Source organism: Pezoporus flaviventris, unplaced genomic scaffold (assembly GCF_033815535.1).
Source record: "Pezoporus flaviventris isolate CSIRO_AGI_PZ_B2104156 unplaced genomic scaffold, CSIRO_AGI_Pfla_v1 ptg000001l, whole genome shotgun sequence".
NCBI lineage: Eukaryota > Metazoa > Chordata > Aves > Psittaciformes > Psittacidae > Pezoporus > Pezoporus flaviventris.
The window spans coordinates 48,885,547-48,910,379 of record NW_026892549.1 but is presented as its reverse complement, the minus strand read 5'-3'; the positions used below and the strand labels follow the sequence as shown (position 1 = coordinate 48,910,379).

The window sequence follows — 24,833 nt, the reverse complement described above, 5'->3', positions numbered from 1 at the left end:
TTGTTACCAGTTGTTGCTGAGGCCAGTAGGTGTGGGTGACTCTTTCAGGTGAAACCTGTAGACATAGTTGCCAGTGGCACGGATGCACTGGTTCTTCCCCTGTAATTGAAGCATTTCTTCTTGGGGTTAGCTAACCAAGATGAAAGCTGTTGCTTTACTGTGCATGCTTTTACATTGCATGCACCCTGAGACTTAAGAGCCACTAGAGAGAGGAGTCATCATTATTGCCAGCAGCATGAAACTTGTACTAGATTAAACTCTGTGCAATTTATGTACTCAAATACAGACTAATTTATCTACTACTTACTCTCCTGAGAAGTGCTGAAACTAAACCCCTGTGTTCTGTCTCCATTTTAGGTGACTTTGCTGTGCTTCTTAAAGCAGGTATGACAGTAAAGCAGGCTATTGTGTACAACCTCCTGTCTGCCATGATGGCTTACATAGGGATGCTGATAGGCACAGCGGTGGGACAGTATGCTAATAACATCACCTTGTGGATCTTTGCAATCACTGCAGGCATGTTCCTCTACGTGGCACTGGTTGACATGGTAAGATTGTTGTTTTATGTCATTTTTGCATGCTGTGCATAAAACCTAGGATGTGAAGTGGCACCTGCAACAGAACTTTTTTTGTTACAAGAAAATCTGTTTGTTACAGCAAAATCTGTCAGCTTTATGTATCGTTTTGAAATACAGTAATACAAGAACAGATGGGTATTATACATTTGATTGTCTGATAATTTGTCATTGTTGCACAGTATTCAGGTACTCAGAATAACAAACTATTGTAGCCTATCCGGTGAAGAGCAATACATAGACTTCTGCTGTGTACTACCTGAAGTTTCCATTTTCGACTGTATTACATTTTTCTGAACTAAGTGTTTCTTGAAGGAATTCCTTCATTTACCTCATGCTTTCTTGAGTTAACTTCTTTGTAAAACTCTGTATTTCTCTTCTCTATGGGTTGTTTTGTAAGACATTTCATCAGATTTATTTTTACATATTCCAACTCCACTATTATTTATGTGTTGTCTTTGTCAGTACTGTTGGACTTTTCTTCATAGGTGAGGAATATAAGGAATATCCAGAGTTTTCAGATTTTTTTATAGTGTCACAGAATTTCTCTTGAATTACTTGTAGCTATTATTTGTGTATTTAAAAGAGACATGTATGTGAACACGTGTAAGCATGTAACATGACAAATGAATGGCTAAGTTAATCAGCAAAGACATTATAAAGGGTATATTTATAGCAGCGTAATTACTGTAGAAATAGTCAAAGCTTTTTATTATGCTTATTTGAACATGACAACTTTAAATAAGTAAAAAGTCAGAAGAGCAGAGCTGGAAGAATGCTGGGCTTGTCCTTGTCTTGAGGAACTTTGAGTAGATGTTTGATCCAGTAGAAGCTAAAGAAGAAAAAGTGGAAAGGCATTTTTAGTTTGTTTTTAAATATATGATGTGATCATGTTTTTATCAGATGTGGTGGTTAGGTGGAGTTTAATCTGTGTCTTAGTGTATTGTTTTTGTAATGGAATCCTGGTGTGTTTATTCTCTACAGTATCATCTTGTAAACTTGTCTGTGTATACATGGCATAGAGGGTGAAATAACTTCCTAAATTGCTGTTTGTTTTAGCTTCCAGAAATGCTTCATGGAGATGGAGATAATGAAGAGCATGGTTACTGTCCTGTGGGGCAGTTCATTCTTCAGAATCTAGGCCTGCTGCTTGGATTTGCTATCATGCTGGTGATTGCCCTCTATGAAGATAAAATTGTACTTGACATCCAGTTTTGACCTAATTCTGGTAATCACTGTGGTTACAATAATGTTACTGTATGGCTTTGAGTCTGCACTGTTTCACTGTATGCACATTGCTCAGAGGAAAAGCAGTGGCTTGCACTACTTACACAAGTACAGTATATTCATTTCTGTGTAGATTAACTTCTGCTTTTTTTCTGATTGAAATCAGACAAGATTACCCAGTGTATCTTCTAAACTCGAGTGACAATTAGGAAATACTAAATATGAGAAATAAATGCCAAGTTCATGTACTAGATAGGAAGCACTGATTGTTTAAGAAAGAAAAAGTGCAGTGAATGATCTACACGTGTGGGAAAATGCCATTTCATTAGTACATTTGAACAGAACCCAGAAAATGTTACAGCTGAAGTTCATACCTCTGCAAGGAACCCGAGTAAGCTTTTAGTGCCACGTAAGTCTTAAGTAGCTCATATATATATATATATCTGTATGTATATATAGATATATATAGAGATGGATATATAGATATATACAGATGTGCATGCCATGTAAATGTGCGTGCGTGTGTGTGTATATATTCATTCTGTGCTGATTCTTCTGCATAGTGGTGACTTGAAGTATTAAATCTCACAACAGCACATGACTGGAAACCACTGTGCTGGTTTAAATTCTAAAAAAGAAACCAAAACCCTCTAAACACTGTTTAAATTCTTAGAATATGTGTTAAGCTGCACTCCATCATTATAAACTTCATGTGTAAGAAGGCAGGCTGTTGCAATATATTCTGCAAAGTGCTATGTTCTGTCGAGGATCAGTTTGACGATGTTTTTCCTGACTAAGATTTATTTGATGTTTGTTCCTTGATATTAGTAGGAAAATGCAAAATGCAGTAGAATTAGTGTTAGCTTGGGGAAATCCCTGATGTTGGAGTTATTGAGCTATTTCTGGTTCTTTTTTACAGATGCTAAACATGTATTGTGTGCCACTTGCAGCATAAACTACTGAAGATTTGTGGCTGTGAATTTGTGCAAACTCTTTTAACAGAGAATCCATATGGGAATTTTCTCCATTTTTAGTAACAGTTGTTTTGGTCTGTTTTCTCCTCCTCATGTTAAAACAATCCAAAGTGTAAGAAAGATACTAGATTACTGAACCTGGACACAAAGGATAAATTATGGTCTGTGTATGTAGTACTGGTAGGTTATTTACAATACTGTAATATCAGATCAAAATCTGTTTCTACAATGCCTTTGATATCAGACACTGTAGCACCAGCCGTTTCTGGCAGTAGGGAGTACGTAAGAGGATTTCTACTTCCAGCATAAACGAGTTAGTTAATTTCTAAGATATTTCTTACACTTTTGGTATTAATTAGATCATGAAAAAGCAGATATGATAGACCAGCGGTATGTGTAACTTGGAAAGACAGACTGAAAATTTGGGCCTTAACTTCTCAGATCAGCTATCCTAGATTGGATTGTGCTGATATTCTTACATTGCCAGACATGAGTTGAGTTTGTTCTTGTACCCATCTCCTTAAAAACATTATGAGTTTGTGAGGAGTGCAAGTTGATTCTGTAGTACCAGTCCTTCTAAGCATGGTAGTAGCCTTTTTTAAAACATACAGTTCATCTTCTTTTATGCGTATGCCAGGTAAAAGCTGTATTTTGACTATGTGCCGTAAGTTTTGTTTAGGTCTGCTTGGTGCCAGTGTAACTGCTAAGAACACCGATTCTAACGCCTTTAATGAGAGCCAGTTGGTATCTTCATTCCATTTCAAGTTAATGTGTTTCCTGTGGCCCTTTACTTTTTCAAGCTTCATTGGTCAATTTAATTTTTACTGAGAGCAGCTCACTTATGTTAAAGATATCAGTTGGTTCTTGCCAGTATTTCTTCTAATGCAGTATCAAGAAACAGTATTAAGGGTCCATTTCAAAGGCGGGCATGGTTTCTTCAGTGAAGAAGCCAAAAGCCCAGAGTTCAGGCATGCAGCCGTTTGATGGTCTGAATTCAAGTTTCTTTTTTTCTTCTTTAAACACGTTTACTGTTGGACCCTAATTAGAAAACACACTGTTGTTAGCTTCAGATGACTGAATTTCTGCAGTGTAAAGATCCTGGGTGACATTTTTCATAGTGCCCATGTCAGGTCACTGAGTACCATTTTCAAAGAGACTTAACTCACTGCATACCTTCTGAGGATCTAATTTTAAACAGCCTGTTTCTTAGGTATTAAACTGACCCTTTTCTGTTAATTCTGTCGAGTATAAGGGGGTTATTATGTGGTTGAACTGATATTTTGTCAAATAAGTTTTCAAAGGTTATTCCTTTTAAATCTGTTCAAATGAAGATTTCTGTATTTCAGGTAGTATATTTACTTGTGTATTAGTTGGAGTATGGTTATAGCTTAATACACTGCCTCTATAGAAAAAATAATTAACTTCCTTCCAAGACCATCTTCAGACAAGAGAAAAACATGGTCCTTGAAGGTAGGTACTGTATTTTTCATGAAATATGGGTTATTTCCTTTTATTTTCCAGTATTTATTGCAAGTTATGAAGAGCAGTGTAACTAACAGCTGTGACTTCTGTATGTTTCCACCAGTATTGAGTTCCAGGTGATTCTAATGTATGCTTTTGAGTCATGTTACAGACAATCTGAATTCCACTACATTTCTACTTGGCTTCAACATTCCATTCTGCTTGAATCCAGAGTCTCATTTAACTTGTATTTGTTGGAGGGCATAAATGTTACTTGTATATTACAATGCTGTCACTGTGTGACATCCCATATGAATTTTGATGTAGATCACATTGCACTCAATCCGCTGTGATTATGCTTCGAAAATACTGTAGTTCCTAGATGCAGTGTGATTTCTTTTAATTTTTTTAACTCTTGTTTTTCTTTCCCTTCCCCATTAACAATTAAGTCTATGGTTTAAAATGTGATTCTGGTCCTATAAGATATAACTTGCTGAGCTGTCAGTCTTTTTGTTAAAACTAAATAGGTTTTTTAAATTTTATAAAGCTGGAAATGATCAAATGCTGTTTTGTTCATTGTCAACAGTGTTGTGCTCATTTTATGTATGTTCCTTATAAATAAGGAGCTTCCAGAAAATAAAATTATTCAAGGAGCAGAGATTTTCCGTTGGCTTTTATACAGTTTTATTGTGCATCTTTGTATTTTAGTATCTGTATTTCAGATCTCATGAAAGGCACGAATGCAACATTGTAAACAAATTCATTGTGATTTCTCTTTTAACGTGGCCTTTCAGGAGCAACATGCATCCTTCATAAGTGATCTGGAAAAGGCACCTACCTCCCAAAATGGGGACAGGTTTATGAGTTAAGCTGACATAGTAACGCCACACCCCTTCTGATCCAGTGCTCTTCGGGTTTGTCTGAAGCGAGAGTTACTGCGATGACGAAGTTGGTGGAATGGCCTGTTGTTGACAGAGTCCCTCTTCTCTCGCTGGTCTTGTACAATGGGGCCAGGTAACTCGGTCGCTTTGGAATCTCTGACCTCTTACACGGCTTTAGCCATATCTGCAGTGAAGAATAAAATAATCTTCCTCATCTCAGTTAAAAAAAAGAATCAGGGAACAGTCTCAGCTTTGCCAAAGTACTGGGACATTGTTTGTTAGGTTTTTGGTTTGTTTGCTTTACAAAAGATAGCGCTGACGCCCTGTTTCTTGTTACGAGATTGCTTCCTCTCCCAAAATACGCAACACGAAGCTTCCTGTTGCTGTCATTAATAGCAGATAATCTTAGCTCCTCTCAGGCAATTTATTTCTATTTCAACACAAAACATCAGTTGTTTTATAAGAATCACCCTGTTGATTCCTTGAAGACTAGAAATTCAAGAGTACTAATTCTACACCATCTGTTAGTATATAATACTATAAAATGTCACCGAACAAGAAATACTGACCACAGGCACTATATCATAGAGGACTTTTGGATGAGATTCTCCAAGCATCTTAGTTTGCCTGTTCCAGCGTGCTCCATCCAAGAACAACCCCCGAACGTAGACACCTGGATCAGTTGGAAAGGATAGCACGTTACCCAAAACCTGCAAATGTCTGCTAGCTGAGAGCAGCAGCTAGTGCAGCGCACTTTGCTAACTGTCAGTTAACTGTGTGGGATTTCTGTGTGTTCTAAGTGATGATCAAATAACTTTGAGTGTAACAAACACAATCGTATACTTTATAGCTACAACTCTGTAAGGTTTTATAAATTTACAATGTTTAGGGATATCGCAGTGTATCCAGCCTCTTCTGAATGGTCGGTGACAGCTGAAGAATGATTCTGCAGTACAGGACACTCTTTTTAAACTTGTCATTATTATAAAGTTTTCTGTACATACTACATATTGTCTGCTTTACTGTTTCCAAACTTGGAGATTTTATCATATAAACAGTCTTTCACTATTTAGTCTTCACATTGTTTCATTGCTTATGCTTAAAGTTGCTATTTGCTTATACCTTTCTAAGGCTGTTCATTAAAGAAGTAAATGTTTAAAAACCATAAATATCTTTATTTGACATGTCACAATGACATGATATGATATGATATGATATGATATGATATTCCCTCAGAATTCCAGAAGAAAAAAGGATAACAGCATCTGTTTTTCATCAGATTTGCACCCTCTTGCTCTGTAGACTGAAAACTGTGACTTCCAAAACACAAAATAAACGTGCCCCAATAGAAAATGACTTGAACTGTCTGGATGTGGCTCTCCCAGGCAACATGCTAAGCCCTTCTCTTTTATACAACTTCCAGTCAAAATGATCCTCATAAAGGTATTAAAAAGAGTACTAAGAACAGTTCTGTTTAATCTGTCCTTTTTTCTGAGGAAGGGTAAGCTAACAAACATACCTGCAACCGAAACCTAAGGTAAGTAGTATATAATAATAAAGCAGTGTCATAAAAAATAGAGCTTTTTCCTTCTTACAGTGGTCCCCTATTGCCCATTGTGATCATGTCTGTAAGATATTTGTCTAGGGACAGTTAAGGTAGCATACATAACTTCTCTACTGAATGCTTGGTTTTCTTTGGCTTACAAAAATAAGCATTTTCAGAGATATATACTAGTAGAGTGAAAAAAAAAAAAAGGTGGGGATAAAAAAAAGTTTGATATCTTGTGGGAAGTTTGGGTCAAGGAGTGTCCTCTGTTGGTGTTATTTTGTATCTACATGCTAATCCAGGATGTGAATTAATCCCAGCTGTTCCTAGGGATTTAAAATTGCCTCTTTGCTTCTTGTGCATCTCATGGGGAGCAGTGCAGATGTGCATGTTTGCCTGCTGAATTCATTAACTTAATTGCATAACTGAGCCTGCACATTAATGTTACCCTCTAAATACATCAGCAAAGGCAGATAATTCTCTGATGCATTTGCTTACCATCTTCAGGAGCAGTGTCGTATTCCTTATCTTCCAGCACTTCATAATCGAATTCTAGTTGGTCTATTGGAATGGTGTATTTTCTGGCATAGTTCTGCTGGGCACCTGTTAAGAATGCTTGAGTGAAGAAGAATCCTGAAATCCAGAAGACTGGTGGAGCTCCATTTTCATACCACAGCTGCAGCAGAAAAAGAGAGAGGAGGGAAAATAACCAAACAAATCTGCCTTTGATTTTATTAGTACTTAGGAAAGCACATATCTTCTAGAATAACAGCAGAAGTAATTTCTTGCTTTGTGAATCCAGGGCTGTCCTTGGGGCTTTTGGTTCTTGTCTGAAAGCAGTGGAACTTTGGATGGCTGAGCACAACCAAACAAAAAAATCACATAAAATAAGATTAGTTTCAATAAGTCCATTAAACATGCATCATCCCTCTAAGTTCATCAAATCCTCCTTCTCTCCCTTCTTATGTATCTTTGTTTCTCTGTGCAAATGACAGATCTCTTTTGCAGGCCGCTTTCTCTTTGAAAGGATCATTATTTCCCTTCCAGGGTCAAAGTCACGTGTTTAAGTGTGTACGCCAAGCTGAAGATGAGGAGAGACAATATGTTTTATAATTAAAGTAATCTGGTCGTAGCGGGATGTGTTTGTGGCTTTGTGCTTGGTTAATATCTTGTTCTGTTTTTAATAACTTACACTGTGGAGACATCTATAGAAAAATGATTTTAAAAAATGACAACATTTGTTGGATTGGGTTATAATACTTGTGAGGTCCGTTGCAATGGTGAATAATTACTGGGTGCAAGAAGACCTTTTTCTGATTGCTGCAAACACCAGTTTTGAATAATGTCTGAAAAAATTTCCTACATTGCAGAGAATTACAATGCAGAAACTACACCTTTTGTCTCTGCTAGTAAGTTTTCTTCCCAAGAAATAAAAAATCATCATTGTAGCTACTGTCAGGCTTCCTACAGATAAAAGTGGGAGTTACCGAGGCATGGGGACTGCGTGACGTGTCCCCAGCACATAAAATGGAGGTTCTCTGGAAATGCAGAATTTGTGAATATCCTGCTAGACCCAAAACTGGGTGTTGCTTTTGCTATTATATTTTAATTTCATTTTAATTTACTTTTGATTTTAGTTCTATCTTGGGACCTGTTTTTACAACAGGTATGGAGTAGGGTGACCTGCTTTAAGTTTGGTTTTCTTAAGTTGATAGTGATTACTAAGCCATAGAATGGTGCTGAAACTCTAGCTGTTACTCATTTAAAGTCAAGTTTTGGGAATGCACCCTTATAGGTGAAAGAGCCCCACTGATTGATTAACTCATCCAGCTTGCTTTCAGCATTTTACTGAAAGCTTGGTATTTGACTTTGAACATAAAGATTTTGTGTTCAGATGTTTATAAGGTCGCACACTGGAAAAGAAACTCAGCAGTATTTTACTAAGTTCTCTTTGAATTAAATTCATTACCATCACCAGATCTGTATGAAGAGGCCCTTAGTAAATTTACATCAGGCGGCCAGTTCTGTTGTACAGTATTACTGACACACAGGAGCTCGCTCTTTGTGAGGTGGAGGGTATGTGGCAAAATGTAGCGCTTCATTAGATGCTGTGGTGGGTAAAGGGCTGTACAAAATGGATGTGCGGATGAACTGACCCTGTCAGTTATTCCCAGTCAGTGGAAGTAAATGGCATGTATATGTTCACTGGTGGAGATGTCACCTGCCATCAACAGGCAAAAATAATAAACAGCATTGAACAAATGTGTGTAAATAAATGGAGTGTGCTCACCTGCAAAAACTTCAGTCTTTGAAGGAAGTCAGTCACATAGCTGCCCAAAGGCTTGAGGCTTGGGTAAGACTTACTCATCCATAGTTCTGGAATTCTGCCTTTCAGAATGCTATCCACCACTTTTTCCAGTTCAGCAGACATCACTACTAGCCCCTAAAGTAAATTTTGGAAAGGAAGATATCAAAATACGTTGCCTAAGCAGATTGTTTTAATGCTAATCAACGTAGTGCTCTGTCCAACAGATGTATGAACCGAACCACGTATCAGTGTGGTTGGCAAACTTGCTGAGGGTGCACTCAATCCCACTGGTCTTCTCTGAGTTTACTAGCTGTAAATGCTCTTATTTATCATTATTTAAAGTTTCCTGAAAACTCTGTGACATTGCTGCAAGTGCCTTATTCGGAAGTGGCAGACTTTTTAGCTTGTAGTTTGGCTTTAATGGGGAGAGGAGTAGTGGTTTTGGGGATATGTAAAAATTCCTTGGAACTTTTTTTTCCCTGTGTTTTTTCTGTGGAGTTTTGGTTTTTTTTTTTTATCCCCTTATATTTTGCACAGCTGTAGCTTCTTATTCCTTTTGATCCTGAGAACGAACACTGACTTTAGACTGTGATATTTTAACTGGAATCCTCAGTGGCAGTAAGTTGCTATTTGAGGTGTTGAGAACATCTGCTTTCATCTGTAAGAAATTGTGTGAGGTGCTTCAAGTCTTTCATACCAGCGAGGCAGAAAAACAGATTTGCACTTAAGTACTGCTTGTCTTGCTGGAAAAGCTGTAGTTGAAAACCTCCTGATTTGGTTTCTGTAAGTAGGCACTGTAGTACTGTTACAGTCCATTGTACTCCTACCAGATTTTAAGATACAGATCAATAAATGTTTCAAATTTGGATTCTTTAAAGTATTTGACTGACCGGAATCCAACTTCAGGGTCAGTTTTGCTGGGCACTTGCATTGACAGAGATCAAGTCTAGGTTCTAGGTAAATGCCTTTAAAGGTTGTCTTCAGCTCACCTTTATCGCTTTCTGGATGTTAATACAGGAGTCTCTTATCGTCTGCAGTAACTTGTTAAAGCGTCCCATCTCTTGTACAAGCACAGTATTCATGCTTTGGGTATAAAGAGTTGGATATCGTCTCATTGCTGCTTCAGTGTCAAAATTTGGAGGAAGTTTGCTCAGGATGTCATTTGTGACTTCATGGACAACTTCGTCGGTGGATTTTGCACCACCAGCAGATGCCTGGGACTATCAGAGAGCCAAAAATTCACATTTATTTTGAGAAAGAGGACTTACGAGAGTAATTAAAATGCAGGAAAATTTAGGTCTTACAAAGGCATTGTTTAAAAGACCATTACAGTTCCAACCCTCTTTCCCTGTGATGGATTGAAATTAATTTGTTTTCAGAATTGCCTATATTATTGCAATAAGTAATTAGTTAGAGCTAACAAAATTTGGTTTCCTACATCTTTGTACCCTCCTCATTTTTTTGTGGAAATCCTGCTTCCATTGTAAACCAATCTTTCTATCCCCATCTCCAGTGTACCCATCAGCACAGTGGCTGGCCAGGTACTGTGAAATGGCACAGAACAAGTTCTATCTCGCTGTCCCCCTTGTTCTCCATAGTCTCTGTTCTTCATTTTCCTCATGAAGCTTACAGGAATTATAATATTCCTTGATTGTACCTGGCTTTCAAACTGAACTGAAAATGGCCAAGAAGTTGTAAATTATTAAAAGCTGGGAAGTGTAGAAGGTACATTTCCTTGGGAAGACAGGAAAAAATACACAGCCAAAAAAGCCTTAGAAGATTCTTAAGTAGAACAGTAATTTCACCATAATTAAGACACAACACAATAACATACACTAAAAACTGGAGAAAAGCGTACATACTAATGTAGAGATAGAGTAGAATATTACGGCAAGATGGTTTGTGATTTCTACACTTTACATACCAGTGTAAGAAGAATGCTGTCAAATAACAATTGTGTTTCTGACTGATCCTTGGCAATATCTGCATTTGCATTCATTCCAAATATCTCTGGGGAAGGATTCAGTGGAAGTGTCTTTGTATAGTCAATATAGCTTTGGTACTGAAAAATGAAAAAAAAACCACAAACCCTATAGACCCACACTCTCCTGTGCAATACATTAAGCTGATTACTATGTCTTTTTTAGCTACAGCAGGTATGATTAACTAGTTCTTTTATGCCTATTCTGTAGTGCTTTTAACTGCAGCAGGCTCTTTCTCTTACCATCCCCTAAGGATGCTGGCTCACACACAACAAAGGCAATGTAGTAGTGGGTAGTAGTTGGGGTGGGTTTTTGACATCATTTCCATTTCTTAGAAGTCAATGAAAGAAATTCTAATAAAACATGAGATTAAGCCACAAAAGCAGGCAGTGACAGCAGTAAGCTCTGAGGCTCATAGCAACGTCACTAAAGAGAGATCTATTTTTGCAAAAGATAAGCAGTTGATAATCCTGTTGTTCTGGGATACTTACATCTCCTTCAGGAGGAGCAAAATAAAGGCCACTTGAATCAAATTTATAATCTACATTTGTAACGATTTCTGAGGAAAAGAATATGTTTAGAACACTACGGAGCGTACGCCGATCCCAATCATCGGTGACTCTGCCACCATAATTACATTCTCCAGTCATATAGCGAAGAGCATCATATGGCACCTCCTGAAAAAAAAGCAAGACAATGATCTGAACTGCAGTGTGTAGCACTTCTCTGGGCAGCCTTACTGGTGTGACTGTAGTTTGAAAGTCATCCAGAATTCTCACTGGGAAGTTTAAAAAGTGTTAGTTACTTTTGCTAGTTCATGCTTGTAGCATTGATCTGATCTTCAACTACTTTAATAATCATCCATTGAGTCACCCAGCATTGCATCTTCTGAAGAACAGTAGCCTCAAAAGTTTCTGTAGTAGTCCAGCTACAACTTCATGAGCACATGTTTTTGGAAAACTTTACCAAAATCTCTTGTTTCTCTATACATACTTCTCTCTCCATCACCAACACCTCCCCATAACTCTTCTGCAGGGAAAGAAACACTTTCTTGAAGTTACTTTCTCATGCTGAACCACAATCTACCTATTAACCACACTGATAACCAAAACCACTCCAGCCTGACACTGGTGTAAAACTAACGCCCCTTTCCTGCCCCCAGCCACAACTTTTAACAGACTCTGTCTATAGTGGGTTGCCTAGAAATCTGGAACATAAGGAAGTGTCATGTATTGCTAGCAAATTCCACAGCAGCTTTGAAACACTGGCTAGCTCTGCAAACAGGGAAGGAAATGTCACCTGCCAAGTTTACACAAATAGATTATGGTTATTAATCTACAACAGGCCAGGGTCTAATATTATCCCTATCATTGACGAAATCATAGTTAGCAGTAAGTATTTTAGTACACTATTTTAGTTTGCAGTAACATCACCATCAGCTGAATCCACAGCTAAAGACAGGATAAGATTCCAACGAATAAGGCAACTGTATGGAACAAACAAATGCTGCTCTATTTTGCGTGGCAGAACTTCTAAATTGTAATTTGAAAGTAAGTTTCCCACATTAGTTATATACTGATCATGGTGCACTAACCACTTACAATGCTTGTGGTTAGTACCTTGCAAGTAGACCTTGCTTTCTAATTCAGTGCTCCCCGTTTGCTATGGCAGCACCCAGCCTGCCTTGGTACGTGCACTAACAGCCCAAGAAAGTGCAAGCAAGGACTGGTGACCACAGTGAGAGGTTGCTGTACCTCGTACTGGTTGAGGAAGGTGTGAAGCTGCTGCACGCTGATGCGCAAGTCCGTCTCATTGAAACTGTATGGAATATTCCAACCCAATGGTCCAAAATTCCGCCTTTCTTGCACGAGAGCATGGAAGAAGCAAAGGCCGTACAGCAATGTCTTGAACTCAGCCTTAAAGCCAAATGCAACAACATTAATTAATCATGGCTGGTCTAAACCATTTAATTTTTAATCACATCCTGTATAAGGGTGCTGTATTTGAGTCACACAAATGCCAGCCTCTCCTGCTCTGCTAATATACTGTTTGTAAGTCAGAGGTAGCTCATTCTTGACATACTAAGGCATAAACAACAGTTTTCATAAACATCAGTTCCAAATACTCACTTAAAACTCTGTGAACCCTCAAAGCAATTTCATTTTAAAGGTATATATGCACGTATACCTAATATACGTGTCACATACAACTATGTGTATGAGACCACAGATCTCTGAATTTTTTTTCACACCACCGTATTATAAAACACTGTTCATTCATATAATATCTCTGTTGAGATTTTGGGGTTGGTTTTCTCTTTATCAAGAAGGAGGTCTGTAAAGAAAAACTTCACTAAGAACTTTTGTTTTTCAATTGAGGCTATTCAGCAAAGCGAATTACCTCATTTAGAACTATATTAATTATAGAAAAATAACGTAAAATAATATGCTTCCAAACAGACATCTAATTATGAAAAGACTTTTTTTCACCAGTCTTACTGTGTTGGGGACATTCTTAACTCAAGAGCTGTTGAGTTAAACAAAATTTCACTTGAAGAAGTAGGAGAAAAGTAATAAAATTAAAAAAACCCCAAACAAATAACTTCACTATTGCCAGTAACCAAAAGTGTTTCATTGCAGTGAAGACAACTATTTAATCTGGGAGGTTCTTTTCCCCCAGAGCACACATACAGAGTCATCAGGGTCTGCTTTAACTGACTTGCAGTGTTACAGGATGACATTACTAACTGGTTTGCTGCAGCTGTTGAAAAATTCAGGATCAGATACTGGATCCATCATGTACGAACTAATTATATTGGCCCGTAAACCTCTGGGTGCTTCATTAGTCATCTTCACTCCATTCTGAAGTACAGACACCGGGAACGTGGCAGATGGGTAACTGGTGAGCCAAAGTCGGAAATCTGGATGTGTTGTATCAGGGTTTAGCTCCTATAATACACAGGTATAAATATGGGCAATTGGAAGACACACTAAATTAATACACACCACAAGTTTTATTATTAAAGCCATTTATACTTTTAATTTCTTAGATACTTATATGAGATTATAGTGAAAGTCAGGGTTATAAATGACAACTTCCCTTCCAAAGCTGGTGTATTTTTATTGAAGCCTTTCAGTATTCTGCACTAGCATTTGTCCTCTCTGTGCATGTTTGTGGAATATGTGACCAAAATGCACTTAATGTCAAACAGGTGTTCTGGGAAGGGCTATAGTGATAGTATCACATCAGAAATGTGTTAAGTTTATTAAGGGGGAAAGACAAGAAAGAAATATACACTAGTACTTCTTTGGAAACCTATAGCTGTTCAAGAGTAAAATTCCTTAGCATACTGCATTTCTACAGTGATAGACATTTGACATATGTCTATTGCTATATATGATATGTCATATCTATATATGACATATGATGCCCTGAAGAGACTGTTGTAGCAGCTGGGATTTACCATCCAGGGAATGGGCCAGACCCATCATGCTTGTGAGCACTTTCTATTCCAGCAGGCAGAAGGAAAAAGTCAGAATTAGTCTGTGATGATTACCTTTATATAATAAAAATTATCATGAAATATTGCTAAGATGGAAATCATGATGAAATATTGCTAAGCTGGCTTTTCAATCACCTGAATGGATCAGACATGCCTTCAAAAGTATTTATAAGGAAATACTTTTTTTTACCTCACAGACTTTTTCCAGTGTTGGCATCCATGAACTTGCGAGATGGCAGTTTTGCAGAACTACCCATGTTCCTTCCTTTACTGCATTCTGTATCATTTTCATGGCTATTGGGCCTTGGCCTTGACCAAGTGACAGAGAGCTAAGCTTTGCATCACCATATCTCTGCATATAGAAAGCATGTTATAAGAAAGAATAATACTGCATAAATAGAATAAACCTTTTGGTGTGAGAGTTCACATCTGTATGTATTCCTTAAATGTTTAATGTACAGCATATATTAAAATACAGTTTAAATCTTATTTTTCATGTCATTCCAGTTGACTAAAAACCTCTAATCTATCTAAAGTTCCTTGCTTCATGCAAACGTACGCAGACACGCACACACACACGCATCAACTACATTAAAAAAGCCTGGAGATATTAAAATACCTGATCATCAGCAAACCTGACAAGGGCTGCCATGGGGTCTGCACCAGGGGAAAGTACAAAGATCAGCGGTGCACAAGCATGACTGTCAGAAAATGCTTTTGACAAATCAAATGGAGGTGGCTCAATAAATGGACGGCCCAGGTTGTGAGTGATAAATTCCTGCACCATTGGTATTATCTAAAAGAAAAGGAAAAATAGAATTAAATGTCCCATTTTTGTGTAAGCATTAGCACACATTAAATATTTTCATATAAATTTCAAGGACAGCATTCTTGCATGTAAAATCAGGTACAGTCCCAGAGGAATCAGCGATTTAGCAGGTGCAAATCTAGGCAAAAAAAAAAAAAAAGAGATGCTCTAAGAGGGTTGAAATTGGAAGTCCTATGCAAATAATCTTTAATCTCATTTCTGTCGCCACATCAGAACAGACTAATGGGCTGGTACAGGAAAAAAGATCTTTTTCCTGCACTTACTTGATCTGTATTATGGAGAGGATTTCAATTTTCAAATCTCATAATGCAACACCTTTCAAAGGTGTTAAAATCTTGGCTTAGAAAACTGCTGTGTACAGCCCTGTTGTACACACTAGTGTTTAAACTTCCTACTGAAGTCAGCTGGGCTCTGTGCCAAAATGAGAGAGAATTTATAAAATGTCAGCTTAATGCTTTCATCCTGTAAACTCTTATTTATAGTTCTTCTAACTATCACTATTCATTCTACCTATGGACACACGCTGGAGCGCTGTACCATAACCACCTCCCCTTTAAAGGAATGCAATAGTGTTCACAAATGTGATACTGAGTTTTAATATCTGAACACTAAATTCAAGAAATTATAAAGGTTTCAAACAGCAATGTTAATTCAACAACTTTGGTAATTTTCATACTACATTAGCATAGGTGTTTTTGGTTAATAAATATATGACAGAATGTGACATAAGGGAAAAAGCTCCAATAGCATTATTTCTCTTGACAGTCCTGCTCACAAACTCACCTGTGTTTTTATTTACTTTAAAACTTACCCTGCTTTACAGGTGCATTGTGTCACCAATTAGTATAATGCCTTAAATTTGGGAGCAGGAGGGAGGCTGTAGGCTACACTAGTTAGAGGCTTTAAAGATGGAGATGCTCTTGAAAGAATGTGGTTCGGCTTCCAAGCTTTTGACTGATTTTAAGGATATGTATGAATATGAGAACCGTTTAAAAACCTTCACAAACTGGCCTTTTAGGGAGAATTGCAAGTGCACTCCGGAGAATGTAAGTCTGAAATTGGTTATTTTGGCTATGCCTTATTTTTTGTATACTGTGCATGAATGTGAAGCTTTGTTAAGTATATTCATATTCAAGAAGAGTTGTGAGCTTCTGCTAAGCCTGTTCCCTGCTCAGAAGTACTGTAGTAATATGACTTGCTTCTGCATATCTAGCTACAGAACTGAATATAGTTACTTCTCTTGTTTTTACTCATTTTATGTTCTTGTTGCTTAAAAGCTAATTCTTATATTATGTAGTCTTTCTGATTGCAAGTTTTCATTCACAAAAAAGAACCCTACATTAGAAGAAACAAACAGACATCCAGCAGTAAGGATGAAGTAGCAGAATGATCACTACTTCAAATTCAGAAATTGAAATTACTTAAATTGTAGAGAACTTGATGTTTATGTCCCTGCAGCCTTTGGCTTGAGCATTAAAAATAAATAAATAAATGGAAATCCACTTGACTTGTACTTTGGCTCATACATAAAACTTCCAGGCTGGATCTCAGATGAGTCGCACTGCAAGAGTCCTCTGAGTATATGTGAAGTTTGATAACTGAAACAAATGTACTTTTAGTTTTCTGACCAGATGCGCTCCCTCTGTGGCCAGTTAAAGATGTAGCATTCTACTTGCATAACTTATTGATTCTGTATGTCCATGGTCTTGTGCTAATTTTTCTCTAAAAATACTCTCTATAGTCCTGGCTATGGCAGATCCCATGCACTGCTACTGAAATGCATGTGTAGCATGACAACATCTACTAGATGTTTTCTGGTAGAGCAAAACTACTCTGGCAGCCCACACATGCCACAATTGTGCAGAAATCTGTTTGCTACTTGCAGCCTGTTCATTTACTAGTTGCTTATCTGCCTGCTTGCAGCCCTTGCACTTAAAATGTACTTTTGACTCTGATCTGTGCTGATAGACATTGTGGGGAGAGGCATTATTTGTGAGCTTTCAGAGTTTACTGATGTGAACATGAGCTGTGTGTTGGATGAGGCTCTAAACTTCCAAATTGTCACCTACAGATGGCAAAGGCGGGCTTTATCCACTGTCCAGATGAAAACGAACCAGATGTAGTAAAATGTTTCTTTTGCTTGATAGAACTGGAAGGCTGGGAACCAGATGATGATCCATGGTAAGCACAGATGTGACAATGTTCTTGAAGAATTCCTCCAAACTTCTTTGACAACATCCCCTTACTCATTATAAAGTTACCAGTTTCCTCTGTAGCAGTTCATGGAACTGAAGCCTATTGAAAGGTTATCTTATCCAGTAACTGAAATAGTTTGGCTTTATCTGAGATAAAGTAAGATCTACTTCTGTATGTTTTCTATATGGTAGATGGCAGAAGTACTGAAGAGAATTGTCCAGGTATCTTTATTGCTTGAAATGGAACTTGCATGGGTTTAATATCTGTTCTTATTCTCTGTTTTCATTGCAGGAATGAACACATGAAACATTACAACTGTGGCTTTTTATCCCTCACTAAGCCCTTTGATGACCTGACCATGGAGGAGTACTACATGCTGGAGATGACACGGCTGAGAACCTTCCTTGTAAGTGTTAACCAAATAATCTTAATACAAACTAGAATGAAAAGAACTTTAATCTCTAGTATTTCCAACCGTTAGCAAGGAGTGATTGTGTAAGGCTAGAACACAACTTACTCTGAAGTAAAGATTTAGGTGCATTATTGGCTAAAATCTGGACCTGAACACTTCTAGTATACTTTAAAAGTATAGTGGACATACCCGAAAGTGATCACTGAACCCTACTGGCAAGAGGAGTTGAGAAGTTCCTGAATCAAATGGGACTATGCATATGAAATAGCTGGCAAACTGCATCATTCAGGTAGCAGTATTAACCATAGGCTAAAAGTAGACTTCTGAGCTAGAATTAGTGGGAGATTAGTAGGTTTCTGAGGATCTAATTTTTTAAGGTAGTTGAACTACACAGTTAAATTGCTCAACTGAAAGTCCCAATCTTTTGCTTTGTTTTAAGTGCAAAACTGGCAAAAGCATAATAAATGCTTTTGAAGAAGAAGTCACTGCAACTAGGCAGCGTCTTTTGGATAACTTTGTCTCCAAGCATCAGTATACACCAATTCCACCAGTGTCTCTCCATGCTGAGCCATCTGCCTGACATTCTAAAAGCTTATACCGCCAGTCAAAAAAACCCAACAGTGAAGTGTAAAGTCTGAAGGTTTCTCTTCTTCATACGGTACAAACATTTATATTTTTATCTGAATACTACTGTAAAGCTAAACAGTTGTGTGAGGAAGTATAGTGAATTCCTTTCACAGGCTTTTTGGAATAGAAGCCCTAATTGTTTATATTACCTCTTACCTTTCACAGTATGCTTTGTCATTATGGCTAGGTGTAGACTAATAATAGTACCTTCAACCTGTGTATATATGTCAAATGTCCAAGCAAATATTTGTATTCCAGCTTTTAGGGGGTTGACTTTTTTGGAATAAAGATTTGTAACTCTAAGCACCTTTTGTGACCTGTGCCATGTTCAAGCCTTACAGCTAGACAGACTAAATCAGAATGGCTCTGCTTCAAAACACCTTCCATAGAACAAAATTGATCACTGTGTCTGCAGTAATTGCCACCTTTAAAGCACCTATGTTATCTTCTTAGATCAGGCAAAAGTCACCATAATGACATCCATCAAAACAGATGTGTAAGCAAATACAGTAAATGTACTGAGAAAGGAAAGTCACAAGGTTTGTAAGACAGTCTAAAGGAAGAAGAACTCTGGGTATTTTGGTTATTCACATGAAGCTTAACAAAACCTAAAGGCCTACCTTCTGTTTTAAGTATCTTTTTTAATTACAATTTTAAACTTGCTGATTTTTATTTTTTAAATCTCATTAATTCCTGTTTTCCTTTATGACAGACTTTTGTAGAATGGTTGTAGACAACACAATTACAATGCATGGTTATAAATACATTTAGCTTCCAAGATGGACAGACCTTTTTGAATGAAAGTTTCATACATACTTTATCAGGCCTCAGGCAGCGAATGACAAGCATCCTTTGGAACTCCCCCAATTTGTCCTGCCACTGTGCAGGAAAATCTTCATTCTGAGGATTCTAAAAACACGCATTTCAACATTATTTAAAACATTTGTGAATTACCTGTAGTGAGAGTAAATTATCTTTTAATATGCCACATTAATACATGATGTATTTCTTAATCTACAGAAACGAATGGGGTTGACATGCTTTAAAACAAAACTACAAAAAAAAAAACAAAACAAAACCAAAAAGCAAAAGACACAAACAACCTTTAAATATATGTGTATAGCTAAGAAGCATCTCTTATAGCAGGCAAGTTACAGTAATCTCTAAGTGTTTAGAAGATAATAAACCAAATTTTTTCTCTAGGAAGCAGAGAAGGAATGAGGTGGAAGAAACCTGAAAATGCACTTTACCTCCCTCTTTCTGTTAGAACTGAATTATGGTGTCAGTCTTCAGTATTACAATGATAGCCATATAATCAATGGCAATCATTACAGCATTATATGACAACTGTGAGTTAGGTTACATCTGAATGCAGAAAATGAGTGCAGGAAAACAAGAATTGGGAACTTAAGTCAAACAGTGCACCACGGAACTTAGTTTGTAAATGGCCTATGAATAATCCAACTGTTGTTACTGCAGTTATCAGATTGGGAACAGCAGTCATTGTGTGCCATGTTAACTTCTTATTAGAAAGAAGGACATTATGCCTTTCTGGAAACATTTTCTGTGCTCATGACCTTCTTGCACTTGCAAGAACCTGAGTGAATTGAGAAACACTGAGGACTCCACTGAGTATTGCCACTGTGCTGAAAACTCTTAATTTCCCCATGAGAAGGGACGCATCAGTAGCTTTGAGATCAAGTCAGCCAGCTAGCAGAGAAGTGAGTTTCGGTCCCTGCTCCAAGATGATACAGAATATAACTTTAGATAAAATACATGGAATCCTTGAACTGGGGAGTTGAAGTCAGGAATTCCCTACTTTTGGAAGCGAGCTGATCTATAATAGTAGGAGAAAAGTGCATGTCAAACTCCTTTGAAAAAGTCCTATTCTGCATATGGTTGCTGATGACAAAGTGGCTCAAGCAACACTGATTTGTGTGTTCTCTCTCTAACGCAAATGGATACATGCATGAAACTGCCATTTTAAAAAGATTTGTGTATCACTAACAATACAGGAAAGAGTGGGTTGCACATTACTGGGGATACTGGCAATTAAAAGGAAATAAATGCAGCTATCAAAAAGGAATTTTCCCCAAGACCATCAACTGGCATTTTTGAAAATTATAGTGCATTCACATGGAAGTAGTAGTATTAAAGCTAGATAGGTAAGGAAAATGTTTTTACATAACAGGTAAAAGGCATAGTGACTCTGCTATATTAGAACAGTGATAGGTAATACCTTTCCTAGCACTGGAGGTTCAATAACTGAATGTTCTTTACTTCAGTATTACTATTTATCAGATTGTTTATCAGTTAACTAACTGATGACCTGATTCCACAGGTCTCATTTTAGTCAACACCACTTAAATGAAGAAACTTCTATTTATTTCCGTTTGGCTAAGAATTTTTACTTCTGAAAGTCAGCACCTTTCATTTATATTGGGCATTGCTTTAAAAAGCTAGAATCCCAAAGGGGACATAGTCTTCCTCTCCCTCAGTCTCTTTTACAAATACCATAATTTTTTTTTTTTTCATTTTCCAAGCAACTATTTCCCAAAGAACAGAAGTCCTCAAGTTACTGTATCTTTAAGCCCACACTTAAATAGGCAGGATTTCAAAATCCTTGACATTTACAATGAATAAAACACATGGTGTGTTAAATGGGTGTAGGAAGTCCTGGGACATTTGACTGAATATTGCTGATAAATTTTCATCGTTTAAGTTAACAGTAAGAAAAGTGGTTCAATGGACTAGCACAAATGGACAGCATTATCTGAAAATGGAAGTGATTATGGTCAGATATAGTGCAAGTAGGAAAGAAGGATAACTTTTAGTCATTTGTCCAGGAAGTATGTGTACAATGAGCACTTTGTCTTTGACTTCACCACTGATTCCTTAGAATCTAAATATGGGCACTTTAATCTTAGTATTAAGTCTTTTTTTTTTTTGTTTTATTATATTCCTCCCATCTGCTTCTTGATAGGCAAAGTCATTAATGCATACATCAGGTCACTGTGAGAATAAGGAATCATGGGTCTCCTAAACTCCAGTCTAGTTTCTCTACATGACAGTAATTGGTTTCTTTACACTCATTCAGGAAAGCAGCATACTATGTAATAGCAGGAAAAGGCATCTTCAAAGCTTGGTAAACAAATGTATAAACTGACAAGGGAAAACAGTTGCCTTAATTTTGCAAATTTAAGTTTCACCTTCCCACTTCACACTCCAGGTTTTGTTGCCTTTTTTCCATCCAAGTTCAAATCTGACTTGCTATTCAGAAGCCACCTGACAAATTGGCAATGATCTACTACACACTATTTGCTTAAATATTTGCATTAATATATGTAAGAACATACCGTGTAAAATGACAGCGCTTTCTTTTCCCTGTATAAATATTTTCAGTATGTTAATTGGCTTATGAATGCAAGCAATCAGGAATGTTAACATACCAAACTGTCGTATACTGATTTCCATCCATCCTTCAGTTGTGCAAAATCCTTACTAATATTTGTGAAGCATGGCAAATTTTCAAGTCGACAAATTTCATCCCATGATTTTTGAGGAAGCCAGGAACATGGATTAGAAAAGGGATTCTCCAAACCTATGCCTCCAGTCAACAGGAAGTGCCACTCATTCTCATTAATCTACAATGAAAAACATTTTTCTCAGGACTAAATAAATAAAATCTAATGGTTTTAGTATATTATGTAAGAAATAAATACATTTATCTGAATTACTGCATTAGTTGAAAAAGCTTCTATACAACCACTAAAAGCTTATATACGGTTAAAATTTGTGTGCTTCATTATGAATTTTAAAAGTCCAGGTAAGAAACATTTTGTAAAGAATTGCGTGATTTTGAGGAATTCTACACAAAAAATAAACACATTTAGCACCTTAAGTGAGAAAAAGTAGTTTCTCAAATCAATGGTTACAGTTCATTTTGATATTCTCTTAGAACTCAGAATTACATTACAGTAAAATTTCATAAAACATTCTCTGTAAGAACAACACGGGCTAGGCTTTGGTTTAAATAATGGTTAGAAAAAACTTTTATCATCTAGCTCAGTTTTGCCATACCTTTTTGCTATGTATTTATTTTAGAGAATATTTTTCAGTGCTTCTAAATTGCTTATTGAAATGAAAATTTCACACAAAATTGAGGCTTAAGTGATCTAGTTATTTCTAAACTTTTCTATTCTTTTACTACAAATTATTAATTACCAATTTTTCATATTTCATGAGATTCACAGTTAGACAAAAAGAGAAGAGCAGCTTGTCCTTTTCAAAGATGGAACGACAGATATTGACGTAGAGTGAGTAAGTAAAATGATCCTTGAGAGTCTTCAACCTGTAGGTGTCAGAAAAAGAACCTTCCATTAATACCACTCTAAAGACTGTGCAGCTCTGTAAACCTATTACAAATCATTGCATCTTCTTTGTTCTAATATACTCTCTGGTCAGTTACCCCCAAGTAATCACTAAATGCATGTACTATTTTGTGAGTAAATAACATAAAAAAAATGAAGTGCAATTATATCTTAGTAACACGTGATTTTCAGAGGAAGTGAGAGGTCCCTTTTGGGACAGGCAGAAAAGAGCAGCAATTTAAAAACTCATTATGAATATGAATACCAGGGGCAAAACCAAAACAGTCCATCTTTAAAGGTTATCTGAAATACGTACTATATTACAAATATATTTACACTTCTGTGATTTATTATAAATATTTTTCTTTAAATACAAAACAAGGAGGCCATCTATTGTTTTATAAAGGTTTAAGTTTGAATTCCTAGTCATAAAAGGGAAAGCCCATTTAGTTGGTTAGAAATGCAATATCTGAATTTTCACAAGGATTTCAAACGCTTCTCTCAAGGTTGTAACAAAGATGTGAAACTTGGCTTTTTGTGTACTATGGCTTTTTTTTCAACTACATAGGTCACCAATCCCTTGATAGGGAGGAACCAAGGGGGTATTCCTCCAGTTCAAAGATAGCGATCATTCAGAAACCTAAGTGTGAACAATCATAATTGAAAAGAGGAAAACTTTTGATAGAAGATCAAGACTGATGAAGAGGAAAATAGCTAAGTAACACAAGCAATGCTCTGTGATTTGAAGATCAAATAAAGCCACTAGTTTAGTAACTGATGTGACAGAACACTGAAAAACTTTCTTTAAACAATCTCTGTGTAGACAATTCACTTCAAGGATATATTTTGAACATTCCTAATGTAATTATAATAGCAAGGTTCACCACATGTAAAATAAATTCAGATCATTAAAAACTGCGATTTCTCCTGTTCTCATGCACAATCTGGAAGACAGAGAGATACCTTCTTATAAAAAGAAAATAAATAATGAAACTGAACTAAATAAAAAATGGTTGTGTTGATAATTAGTGCCTTGCACACTCTACAGCCAAAACCCTAACCACAAGACTTCATTCTCTCTCACCAGTGGTGTGAAAAAGTTTCTTATCTGTTTCTTGAAGACATACAAAGTCACTAGATGAAATATAAAATCAAAGCAAGTGGGCCACTTTAATCTGATACTTTGTAATTTCACACACGACTTGAGGTAGCAATTACTAAATAGAAGTAGTGGAATACATTACACTTGTAATATATTTTACCATTTTGTTCCTATGAATAAATCATTTTCCCTGAAAATATCTGACATAGGTATGTACAAAATATATTTCAAAATGCAGTGCTTGAGACAATACACTTTGGAGAAATGACAGTAACATTTCTGGAGTAACTAGAAATACATCACTAACTACAAATGGTGAATTATCACTCTTACCTTGTTGGTAAATCTTCTGATTGCTCTGAATTATCTATAGACATGACAAAAAGATTAATAAACCACATGAGTGAATACTGGTACATTGGCTCAATGTTGGCTAGATCAGCAATAGAAAAAAACAAGACTGTCGAATGGACAGCAATAGGAAAATAGCCCATACGGGCAGCATCAATCTTCTTTTCTGTCTCTTCAGCTACAGCTTGCTTTTCAGAAATCTCATTAGCCAGAACTTTCGAAGAAGATAATATCTGGATAGCAGTTTCATCCTCCAAAATATTTCCTTCTGAGGCTGAAAGAACTTCTAAAATCTTGTCTTCTATTTCTTTCAGCTGCCTAAAATAATAAACGAGATTTTTTACATACCAAACTTACAGCTCTTTTCTGTTAGTTTTTATAAAATAAAACAATGTGTACATTCTATTCTTGGTATGCAACTTACATTAGAAACATTTTTTCTTATTAAACATTCCCTTAAATATGTTAAAAATATATCCACTTAGGCTAA

General features: G+C 36.7%; 3 protein-coding genes across 12 annotated transcripts in view; 2 read left to right on the top strand and 1 right to left on the bottom strand.

Moving 5' to 3' along the window:
• Positions 1 to 4,895, top strand: part of SLC39A10 (solute carrier family 39 member 10) — a 108,709-nt gene extending 103,814 nt beyond the window's left edge. For 5 of the 6 annotated variants that reach the window (XM_061457207.1, XM_061457217.1, XM_061457212.1 and 2 more), the window contains exons 9-10: positions 358 to 548; positions 1,635 to 4,895. In XM_061457207.1, the coding sequence (XP_061313191.1) occupies positions 358 to 548; positions 1,635 to 1,793 (350 nt within the window). In that variant the 3' untranslated portion in view covers positions 1,794 to 4,895. The remainder of the gene's footprint in view (positions 1 to 357; positions 549 to 1,634) is intronic. The other variant, XM_061457221.1, reaches the window with a different exon arrangement.
• DNAH7 (dynein axonemal heavy chain 7) overlaps positions 1,279 to 24,833 on the bottom strand; it is a 108,552-nt gene continuing 84,997 nt past the window's right edge. Inside the window, exons 50-65 of one of the 3 annotated variants that reach the window (XM_061457043.1) lie at positions 24,326 to 24,661; positions 22,745 to 22,871; positions 21,970 to 22,164; positions 19,337 to 19,429; positions 15,076 to 15,252; positions 14,647 to 14,808; positions 13,702 to 13,902; positions 12,709 to 12,870; positions 11,446 to 11,631; positions 10,897 to 11,034; positions 9,962 to 10,192; positions 8,955 to 9,107; positions 7,163 to 7,340; positions 5,688 to 5,791; positions 5,076 to 5,302; positions 1,279 to 1,407 (exon numbers count right to left, since the gene is read on the bottom strand). In XM_061457043.1, the coding sequence (XP_061313027.1) occupies positions 5,096 to 5,302; positions 5,688 to 5,791; positions 7,163 to 7,340; positions 8,955 to 9,107; positions 9,962 to 10,192; positions 10,897 to 11,034; positions 11,446 to 11,631; positions 12,709 to 12,870; positions 13,702 to 13,902; positions 14,647 to 14,808; positions 15,076 to 15,252; positions 19,337 to 19,429; positions 21,970 to 22,164; positions 22,745 to 22,871; positions 24,326 to 24,661 (2,650 nt within the window). In that variant the 3' untranslated portion in view covers positions 1,279 to 1,407; positions 5,076 to 5,095. Of the gene's footprint in view, positions 1,408 to 4,904; positions 5,303 to 5,687; positions 5,792 to 7,162; positions 7,341 to 8,954; positions 9,108 to 9,961; positions 10,193 to 10,896; positions 11,035 to 11,445; positions 11,632 to 12,708; positions 12,871 to 13,701; positions 13,903 to 14,646; positions 14,809 to 15,075; positions 15,253 to 19,336; positions 19,430 to 21,969; positions 22,165 to 22,744; positions 22,872 to 24,325; positions 24,662 to 24,833 lie in introns of those variants that run through there. The other 2 variants (XM_061457034.1, XR_009744020.1) reach the window with 2 other exon arrangements.
• On the top strand, positions 16,194 to 23,705 carry LOC133271292 (baculoviral IAP repeat-containing protein 5.1-B-like). Of its 3 annotated transcripts, none has more exons than XM_061457228.1 (4): positions 16,194 to 16,331; positions 17,357 to 17,466; positions 17,773 to 17,887; positions 18,333 to 18,826. In XM_061457228.1, the coding sequence occupies exons 1-4, from the start codon at positions 16,194 to 16,196 to the stop codon at positions 18,471 to 18,473; spliced, it is 504 nt and encodes a 167-aa protein (XP_061313212.1). In that variant the 3' UTR covers positions 18,474 to 18,826. The 3 variants fall into 3 exon arrangements, with proteins under 3 accessions (XP_061313212.1, XP_061313216.1, XP_061313223.1); XM_061457232.1 differs by lacking the exon at positions 18,333 to 18,826 and adding an exon at positions 23,459 to 23,705 and having other exon boundaries at positions 16,198 to 16,331; XM_061457239.1 differs by lacking the exon at positions 18,333 to 18,826 and adding an exon at positions 18,862 to 18,924 and having other exon boundaries at positions 16,198 to 16,331.